The sequence below is a fragment of the Littorina saxatilis genome, linkage group LG1 (genome assembly GCF_037325665.1).
Source record: "Littorina saxatilis isolate snail1 linkage group LG1, US_GU_Lsax_2.0, whole genome shotgun sequence".
In the NCBI taxonomy this organism is placed as follows: domain Eukaryota; kingdom Metazoa; phylum Mollusca; class Gastropoda; order Littorinimorpha; family Littorinidae; genus Littorina; species Littorina saxatilis.
Window position 1 is genome coordinate 42,008,047 of NC_090245.1, and position 10,589 is coordinate 42,018,635.

General features: G+C 43.5%; 1 protein-coding gene across 1 annotated transcript; it reads left to right on the top strand.

The window, feature by feature from the left end:
• The first annotated feature begins 6,075 nt into the window (after positions 1–6,075).
• Positions 6,076–10,331, top strand: LOC138974664 (keratin, type I cytoskeletal 9-like). Its single transcript, XM_070347416.1, has 2 exons — positions 6,076–6,253; positions 9,757–10,331. The coding sequence occupies exons 1-2, from the start codon at positions 6,076–6,078 to the stop codon at positions 10,329–10,331; spliced, it is 753 nt and encodes a 250-aa protein (XP_070203517.1).
• The last annotated feature ends 258 nt before the right edge of the window (positions 10,332–10,589 follow it).

Consider the following 10,589-nt stretch of genomic DNA (forward strand, 5'->3'; position numbering starts at 1 on the left):
GACCCGACTGGTGATGAGAGGAGACCCATGACAAGAGACGAGTGAGACGCACGTGATGAGGCAGGGAGGGAAATTGTAGCCGGGGCGTCACGCTCTGTGACGCACTCCAAGGTACACAGGGGTTACTTTGGCGTTGTCGTTATACTTACCCAGGCACATACAGGGAGAGAGATGGAGAATTTTGTCATGTACAGACAGGAAGAATTTTGTCATGCACAGACAGGGAGAGATGGGTAATGTTTTCAAGCACGGAAACAGAGAAAGATATGGAATGTTGTCATACATAGAGAGGGATAAAAATTGAAAATGTTGTCATGTTCAGACAGGGAGACTTGTGTCTTGCACAGACAAGGAAAATGTTGTCATACACAGACAGGGAGAATTTTGTCATGTACAGACAGGGAGAATGTTGTCATGTTTAGACTGGGAACATTTTTGTCATGCACAGACTGGGAGATTTTTTTGTCATGATCAGATAGTGAACGTCTTGTCGTGCACAGACATGAAGAGTGTTGTCATTTATGGACAGGACAATTTTTGTCGTGTACATACAGAGAACATGTTGTCATGTACAAGCGGGGAGAAATTGTCATGCACAAAAAGGGAGAAAGATGGGGAATTTTGTCATGCACAGAAAGGGAGAAAGATGGGGAATTTTGTCATGCACGGAAAGGATGAAAGATGGAGAATTTTGTCATGCACAAAAAGGGAGAAAGATGGGGAATTTTGTCATGCATGGAAAGGGTGAAAGATGTGGAATTTTGTCATGCACAGAAAGGAAGAAAGATGTGGAATTTTGTCATGCACAAAAAGGGAGAAAGATGTGGAATTTTGTCATGCACAGAAAGGGTGAAAGATGTGGAATTTTGTCATGCACAAAAAGGGAGGAAGATGGGGAATTTTTTCATGCACAGAAAGGGGAAAGATGGGGAATTTTGTCATGCACGGAAAGGGAGAAAGATGTGGAATTTTGTCATGCACGGAAAGGGAGAAAGATGTGGAATTTTGTCATGCACAGAAAGGGAGAAAGATGGGGAATTTTGTCATGCACAGAAAGGGAGAAAGATGGGGAATTTTGTCATGCACAAAAAGGGAGAAAGATGTGGAATTTTGTCATGCACGGAAAGGGAGAAAGATGTGGAATTTTGTCATGCACAGAAAGGGAGAAAGATGGGGAATTTTGTCATGCACAAAAAGGGAGAAAGATGGAGAATTTTGTCATGCACAAAAAGGGAGAAAGATGTGGAATTTTGTCATGCACAGAAAGGGAGAAAGATGGAGAATTTTGTCATGCAAAAAAAGGGAGAAAGATGGAGAATTTTGTCATGCACAAAAAGGGAGAAAGATGGGGAATTTTGTCATGCACAAAAAGGGAGAAAGATGGGGAATTTTGTCATGCACAGAAAGGGAGAAAGATGGGGAATTTTGTCATGCACAGAAAGGGAGAAAGATGGGGAATTTTGTCATGCACAGAAAGGGAGAAAGATGATGAATTTTGTCATGCACAGAAAGGGAGAAAGATGGGGAATTTTGTCATGCACAGAAAGGGAGAAAGATGGGGAATTTTGTCATGCACAGAAAGGGAGAAAGATGGGGAATTTTGTCATGCACAGAAAGGGAGAAAGATGGGGAATTTTGTCATGCACAGAAAGGGAGGAAGATCGTGAGACAGACAGATAGATAGACAGACAGACAGGCGGACAAACTCAAACAGACAGACAGGCAGTTTGGTGGGGAGGGAGATTGAAATGAAAGGAAGGTGGAGCCGAGTTCAATTTTTGGAATTCAGTGGAATCCCTCTTTTAGGACCTCTACAAAACTGAGAAAATCGGAAATGATATCTTTTACACAAGTTATGAACACACAGTCTGGGAAAACAAGATCTTAGATGGGAGGGAGTCTCATAATAGGGGGGGGGGTGGGGTATGGTTCTCGAAAGGTTGGGTTTCTACTGTACTTTCAGCTTCTCAAAAGGTTGGGTTCTACTGTACTTTCAGCTTCTCAAAAGGTTGGGTTCTACTGTACTTTCAGCTTCTCAAAAGGTTGGGTTCTACTGTACTTTCAGCTTCTCAAAAGGTTGGGTTCTACTGTACTTTCAGCTTCTCAAAAGGTTGGGTTCTACTGTACTTTCAGCTTCTCAAAAGGTTGGGTTCTACTGTACTTTCAGCTTCTCAAAAGGTTGGGATTCTACTGTACTTTCAGCTTCTCAAAAGGTTGGGATTCTACTGTACTTTCAGCTTCTCAAAAGGTTGGGATTCTACTGTACTTTCAGCTTCTCAAAAGGTTGGGATTCTACTGTACTTTCAGCTTCTCAAAAGGTTGGGATTCTACTGTACTTTCAGCTTCTCAAAAGGTTGGGATTCTACTGTACTTTCAGCTTCTCAAAAGGTTGGGATTCTACTGTACTTTCAGCTTCTCAAAAGGTTGGGATTCTACTGTACTTTCAGCTTCTCAAAAGGTTGGGATTCTACTGTACTTTCAGCTTCTCAAAAGGTTGGGATTCTACTGTACTTTCAGCTTCTCAAAAGGTTGGGATTCTACTGTACTTTCAGCTTCTCAAAAGGTTGGGTTCTACTGTACTTTCAGCTTCTCAAAAGGTTGGGTTTCAGCTTCTCAAGCAACAAACGAGACAAGACACATAATGATGTGCAAGTTTTGAGGGGTTGGCGGGTGGGTGTGTGTGTGAAAAATAATACGTCATAAAATGACTTTTTTTTTACAGGAACTGGAAAATCCTGTTCGAAATATGAGAAGGGCGGATTAAGTTAGTTGTGGATGTTGTTACTGTGGGATCTAATGCAACCCTTGAGATGCACTGGTTTTGTCAACCTCTGAGTGTGTGTAGTCTCCTTCTCTCCACCTCCTCCCTCCCCCACCTCTCTCTTTCTCTCTCTCTCTCTCTCTCTCTCTCTCTCTCTCTCTCTCTCTCTCTCTCGCATTCTCCTCTCTCACCTCCTCCTCCCCTTCAACTACATATCAAATATTCAAACGCGAGAACACTACATTTACCTAAAAAAAACTACACACATAACATTCACTCTAGATCGAAAATTATTCATACTCGTACGTAGAAACACAGGAAAATGATGTTGTGTGTGTCCATGTGCGACTGGAAAGTTGCCAAGGAAAGAGGAAGAACGGAGGGATGTTTGTTGAAAAGCTGGTTTCAAAAGATGCGCAATTGACGTTCACTGGAGTGGAAACGTCGATCCTTTCTTTGCACATGGAACGTACGGAGGGAGAGAATGGTATGTTCGGCCAAGCGTAGCAGCATCTCTCCCCAGCTCCACTCAAGCATTACCTGTAGATGGCGTACTGTACAGAGAGTGTGAGAGACGCTCGACGTAGCATGACAGCATCTCTTTTCTCTCTCTCTCTCTCTCTCTCTCTCTCTCTCTCTCTCTCTCTCTCTCTCTCTCTCTCTCTCTCTCTCTCTCTCTCTCTCTCTCTCTCTCTCTCTCTGCGGTGTGTGTGTGTGTGTGTGTGTCTCTCTCTCTCTCTCTCTCTCTCTCTCTCTCTCTCTCTCTCTCTCTCTCTCTCTCTCAAGAAAAAAACCCACTTTGGTCCTAACAGTGTAACATGACCACAGAAAGAGAGAGAAAGAGAGAGAGACAGAGAGAGACAGAGACAGACTTTGTAGAAGCTTACCAGGCAGCACCTCTCTCACTCTCTCAAGCCGGCATCATCTACGTCACTGATTGGAGCGGCAACTGATGCATGGCAAACTGTCACGGGTGGGGTGTTGCTATGCGCACATTCCTATCTATCCTGTTCCTGTTTAGCAAGCAACTGAACATGTCTGGGCTTATTTTCTTCTGATCAGAATCTTCAATGTCTTTTTGTTTGTTAGTCTGTCCGTTTGTTTGTCTATCTCTTTTCAAAGTATAACAGCTGCTTCCTAAATACGTATGATAAATTAGATTTGGCTGACAATGTAATATAAAGTTTGCACTGTTCAATCATAGAACAGATTGGCACAGTATCATAATGTGTTTCATCACACACACACACACAGACACACACACGCACACACACACGCACAGACACACACATGCACAGACACACACACACACACACGCACGCACACACACACCATACACACACACAAATACACACACACACACACACACACACACACACATGAGTTATACAGTCCTACATTCTGCTGTCTGTGTCTCTCTGTACCTTTGTGCTTGCTTCTTTCAACTGTAATTACATTTTAGCTGCAGTTGCACATTGCACTGTAAGTCTTTGTATCCACGCTTCGTGTCTCGCACTTTTTTCCACCATCTATTTTCCCTGTCATCTGACAGCGTTTTCCATCTTTTTGCGTCTGTAGAAAACGCGTCCTTTGTAGCTGCAAACTCTCATCTAATTGACTTTGTATTCAACTGAGTCAGTCAACTTTAAACATCCAGTGCAATTTTTCGCTGTTTTAATAGTTTCTGGTTCATCAGAACTTGGCATGCAGCCAAGCATGTTGTTGTCTTTTATAGCACGGAAAGTGAGTCGTAGTGACGGCGAACAATTGTTAAAGTGTCTCATCTACCTTGACGAGTTAATTGCAATTAACGCTGTTTTCTCTGCTGTTTTTGTTTATGTCTCAGCGTCAATAAAAAGTTTCCGAAGAGCTTAGTTTAAATAAAAAGAAAACACACCAGTAACCAGGTTACGTTTATATCTATCATCAATATTTCGGCACGTTACTTAAATGAGCTTAGTTTGCCATTTTAGTACATATTTGCTTTGCATTGCTGAGCAATGCATCCATCTAGGTCTGAACAGTTGTTTTATGCAGCTACATGTGAAGTGAAACAATCAGAAAACAAAAAATATACGGGGTTGGGGGAGGCAAATGCATCTTCACAAACGCTGGTTGGCATTCATACTTGCAGATCGATGGTTTGGGGTACGGTGGGGTCACGAACATACTCCCACAGAATAGCAGTCTGCTCAAATGAACTACTAGCGGAAATAAAGCCTGCACCTTGGGAGTTGCAACTCTTGAAGAAGACTATATGCTTCAAAAACGATTGCATATTTCGGTCACAAAACAGCTAAGCAATATCCACGCTGTAATATGTAAGAAGATGCTTGCTATGAGACATGGTATCCGGGCATTTTTCGATACAGCTTATACGCAATATTTCTTCACATACACTACTGTTTCAACATACACAGAGATGCTGCTTATGTGACAAAGCATCCCTCCGTCAGGCTTTCTCTGTCACAAAGTGATTTGACATTTTGAACGATATCCACAAAAAGCCACTGAGACAGTTGTTAAAAAAGAGACATCTCCAGGCTGGGACCTACTAAGGTGGGCCAAGCTTGGAGACATCCCTTTTTTAACAACTGTCTCCGTGGCTTTTTGTGGATATCGTTCAACTTTAAGAGCAAGGATACAAGGAAATCGTTGGATTCAAATCGTCTTTGCTCACGCGAGTTGCAACTCTGAATAAAGATGCCGCATATTTCGGTCACCAAACAGCTTGACAGTATCATCGAAACTGAAGCATATAAAGCGATGCTTGCTTAAAAAAAGGGCATCCGACCGCCTATCGGTTTTTTTTATCTGCAGCTTTAGACATGTCTGCATATCTCGGTTACCAAACAGTTAAGCAGTATCCAGGCTGTAGCCTGTAAAGAGTTGGCTGCTATTGAGTATTGGACAGGGCATCCGACCGTCTGTCAAATCGTCTCTGTCACCGAGTGATTTGACAAATGTTTAGGAGCAGGGAAACAGGGAAACAGCGGGTCTCAAAGTTTGCCTGCGCGGGATAAACTCCACGTCACAACATTGACTCAAACACACACAGCGCGTGTGATGAATATTAAAACTGACCCCAGGTCAGGTTCTGTCCTGCCTCGATAGCGAGGTTGATTAACATGTTTGATCGTGGAGCGGACCCGACTTTCACTACGTTACACCAATTTTTCAAATGTTTTGTTTATCTCTCTTTGTTTTTCTTTTCTTTTTTTTTAGATGATAAACGATAGTCGACTCGATTGCTCCATCCTTTTCCTTGATGAGTGATCTTTGCACAATCACTCGATTAGTGACTTTCATTTGATATGAAGCTGACTAAAGAGAAGGAGCAAGATAATGAAGATGAGGCAATTGACGACAACGAAAAGGAGGAGGAGGAGAACGACGACGACGATGACAACGATGACGACGAGGAGGAGGAGGAGAAGGAGCAGGAGGAGAATGACGATGACTACGACGACGACGACCATCATGACAATGACCGTGATGATGACGATGACGACGACGACGACGATGATGATGATGATGATGATGATGATGATGATGATGATGATGATGATGATGATGATGATGATGATGATGATGATGATGATGATGATGATGATGATGATGATGATGATGATGATGATGATGATGATGATGACGATGAGGAGAAGGCAGATTTTGTTACAATGTTGAGGAAACTCTTCGTGGTAATTTTTCTTGATTATCGTCGTCTTCAGAATCATCATCATCACCGTCGTCGTCGTCGTCGTCGTCGTCGTCGTCGTCGTCGTTGTCTTTTTCTTCTTCCTCATTATCAGCGTCGCCATCATCATGGTCGTCGCCATCATCATGGTCGTCGTCATCATCATGATAGAACAAATGGTTGTTGTTGTTATCGCTGTCTTTTTTTTAACAATATTCCAGTCATAGTTTTCATGAACGATAACGTTGGTCATCGCATTTTAGTCTCTTCGTAATTTTAAATCTTGGGAAACCCAGACAGATATGCATTTAACAGTGACAGCAATGTCGCCAACCGTTCAGAGAAAAACCTCCGAATGGGCCTGCAGGGCTATGTAAAAGATTTGCTTTGCATAATTTCCCTTTCTCTCTCTCTCTCGCTTTTCTGCGTTTTAAAACTTCCTTATTTGATTTTCGTCTATTGTTGTCGAATCTTTATCTGCTATTTTTGGGGCACGCTTATGCAAAAACATACTTTCGGCACACTCATATGCATATGTATGAATAAAAGACACAGGTGTTATTTGCAGAATTTTTTCTTTCTTTCTTTCTGTCTTGGGAGAATGTGTGTTGTCCTTTTTTTCTTTTTTTTTCTTTTTTTTTTTCTTTTTTTCTTTTTTTTATTGAGGGGGGGGGGGTGGTATGTTAGATGGTTTGTGTGCTTGTTTTTGTTTTTGTTTTGTTTTTGCTTGTTTGTTATTGTTATTATTGTTGTTGTTGGGGGAATCGTGGTGATGATCTGTGGTCGTGGCGGCGGCGGGAGAAGGCAGAGGTGGGTTTTTTTTTTCCTCTGCATGCTTCTTGTTTTCTTTTCCTTCCTTCCTTTCTTTATTTTTTTTTTCTCCTTTCTTTGAAGTCATTCATCTTTGCAGCTGTGTCGCATGGAAGAACAAAACTCTTTGACTTCCCTGTTTCGCTGTCAGAAGTTTTTCGCATACCTTTGCCAACTCCTGCATTCACACTACCATCTCCAGCGCTATTCAGAGAAAACACTCACGCTATATTACACTCGGCAAAACACCACTCACACAGGTGATGACTCGAGTGTGTCAACTACAGTGGAACCGGCCTTGTGAGACCTCTAAACAGGTGAGAATATATATTTTTTTTAATGAGGAGAGAAGCCCGAGAGTCTAAACATTGCTTTAAATTTAGATTTTTCGATGAAGAGAAAACCTGAGGAAATAATCGGGTCTTGAAAGGGGGAAAAAGTCTTAAACCGGAAGGTCTGAAAACTGAGGTGTCAATGCACACCCGTTCACATTATGCCGGATGTTGCATTTGAACTTTTGGAGCAATGATTTCAGGTGGTTGGCTACCCGGGTAAACACTTGCACTGAAACGGGTAGGGAGCAATCTATGAGAGTCAATTGCCGGGCATTGTATCTTCGTGTTTGCGATGCAATTTGTCAAGAGAAAGGCAGCGAAAATAGTTTGTGAATGACGGGGAAAATCTTAGTGTGGGTGCACGTATGGATGATAGAAAGAGGTTATAGCTACAAGGATAAATGGATGGGTGATTAATAGGTTATAGTTTGTTCTGTTAACTTTCTTCAGTTTTTTTTTGTTGGAGAGGGTGAGGGGCTACCAAGACTCTCTCTCTCTCTCTCTCTCTCTCTCTCTCTCTCTCTCTCTCTCTCTCTCTCTCTCTCTCTCTCTCTCTCTCTCTCTCTCTCTCTCTCTCTTCCCCCTCTCTCTCTCTCTGTGTCTCTCTGTCTCTCTCTCTGTCTCTCTCTCTCTCTTTTCTCCCCCCCCTCTCTCTCTGTCTCTCTGTCTCTCTGTCTCTGTCTGTATCTCTCGGTCTCTCTCTCTCTCTCTCTCTCTCTCTCTCTCTCTCTCTCTCTCACAAGGACAGATTGTTAGAAAAGGCGTAGCCTTAAATCTTAATCCTTGTTAAATAAAGTTCAATTCAATTCAATTCTCTCTCTCTCTGTTGCAAATACGACATTAAAGATCACCAGACGAATGTTACAAAGTAATCACACACACACACACACACACACACACACACACACACACACACACACACACACACACACACACACATGCACATACACACACACACACACATGCATACACACACACACATACACACACACCCACACACACACAGAGACACACACACACACACACACTGACACACACACACACACTGTCACACACACATACACACACACATGAGAGGGGAGGGAGATCTCGAGACAGAGATAGTCAGATCGGGAGAGAGACAGAGACAAAAAAGAATAAGGAGTCAGAGTCAGGGACAGAGAGACAGAGAAGAGACCAACCGACCTCAGGACACATTATCCAAACTCAAACAATCGTGAAATTCTGACGCGTCGACCGTCGGATGGAGTGGCGGAATTCTACTCCTTATGGGCAGAATATACCTGCGCAGAGTCAGCGGCACAGACGACGCACTGTATATTATTTATGCTGCGTGGGGGATTATGACGAGAACTTGGCCTGTTTTCCTTTCACGCAACGTGTAGCGGGCTGTTATAATCTGCAGTGCGTCGTCGGTCCTGCTGAAGTTTTAGTGAACGGAGCCCCTTACCGCCAAACATCTGCCATTAAAGGAGTCATCAGGGTTGACTTTGCTCTCCACTTCAGCGCCAACATGGTTTTAAGGGAGTGAAAAGTTTGCCTTTCTTTTCAGTGTGTTTGGTTTCGACAAAAATGATAAATTAACTTTATCTTTGCGGTATCTGTAGGCCTACATACGGGTATGTGTGAATAACATCATTGTCATGGTATCATACATGGCTCGCCGAGACTACAATACGTTTGTGCTATTCACGTGTCACGTGTTTCCGCCCAGCACTTTCTGGGAGCTAGCACATGGCGGCTAGAAGACATGTTAGAATCCTGATGAGTTGAAATTAAAGTTCTATACTTGAACGGACCCGTTTCAGTATTTATGAGTGCATGGACAGCATGACATCATGACATGGTGGCAGCGACGGGATTAATCTTTGAGTGATTAGCGTGCGACATATCACAGAAAGACCAAGATGCCAGGATTCAAACCACCAGAAAATTTTGACTTTCGACAGCCAGCCGGGTGGCAAGCGTGGAGAGAGAGTCCTTAATGGCTCAAAACCGTAGGACTTTTAATATTAATTTTAACGAGAGATTTGCTAGATTTCGTCTCGCGTCAAAACTCAACAAGGAGGACGGAGATGTACAGGTTAGCAGTTTTATTTACGCAATGGGGGCACAAGCGGAGAGCATTTTTAAACAATTTGCTCTGACAGCAGAACAACAGAAAAGTTTTGACATTGTGGCGCAACGGTTTGACACCCACTTCACCCCCAAACGAAATCTCATTCACGAGAGAGCGCTGTTCCACCAGAGAAGCCAACAACAAGGTGAAACTATCGAAGAATATGTTCGTGACCTGTTCAAGCTAGCAGAATTCACCGAGTTCCCTGACAGGGATAACACCATACGAGACAGAGTTGTCTTAGGTGTTACAGATCAGAACTTGTCTCAAAAGCTTCAGCTCGAACCAGACCTAGATTTGGACAAGGCAGTGACGATGGCTCGCCAGCACGAGCAAGTAAAGGCACAGATGGCAGAGCAGCGTGGCGTCAGCAGCAACGTGGACGAAGTCAACAAATCCAGTGTTGGCGGCAGCAGTTTCCAGAGAGGAAGAGGCCGTAACCATGGTCACCGAGGCGGCGCTCAAGGTTTCTCCGGCCATCGCGGCAGCAGCTCAAGTCATCGCGGCAGCAGCTCAAGTCATCGCGGCGGCAGCTCAAGTCAGCGCGGCGGCAGCACAAGTCAGCGCGGCGGCAGAGTCAGGCCAACGTTCGTGCTACAAGTGTGGTAACAGTCCACACGAAAGAGGTACAGTCTGTCCAGCAATGGGGAAAACTTGTCGAGCCTGTGGTAAATCTAACCATTTTCAGTCTGTGTGCCGGTCCAAGCAAACACTGGACAATCTCACTAACTCTGAACAGGGCGAGAAGTTCTTTTTGGGTAGTCTAGAAACCACAGAAAACGAACCACCATGGAGAGTTTCCCTTAGCATAGGAAATAGGGTGGTCAATTTCAAAATAGACACAGGGGCTGATGTATCTGTCATTTC

Coding starts and splice junctions, on each gene's coding strand:
- LOC138974664 (XM_070347416.1), top strand. CDS start 6,076: ATGAAGCTGACTAAAGAGAAGGAGCAAGATAATGAAGATGAGGCAATT. Junction 6,254..9,756: donor CGACCATCATGACAATGACC/GTGATGATGACG, acceptor CTCTGACAGCAG/AACAACAGAAAAGTTTTGAC.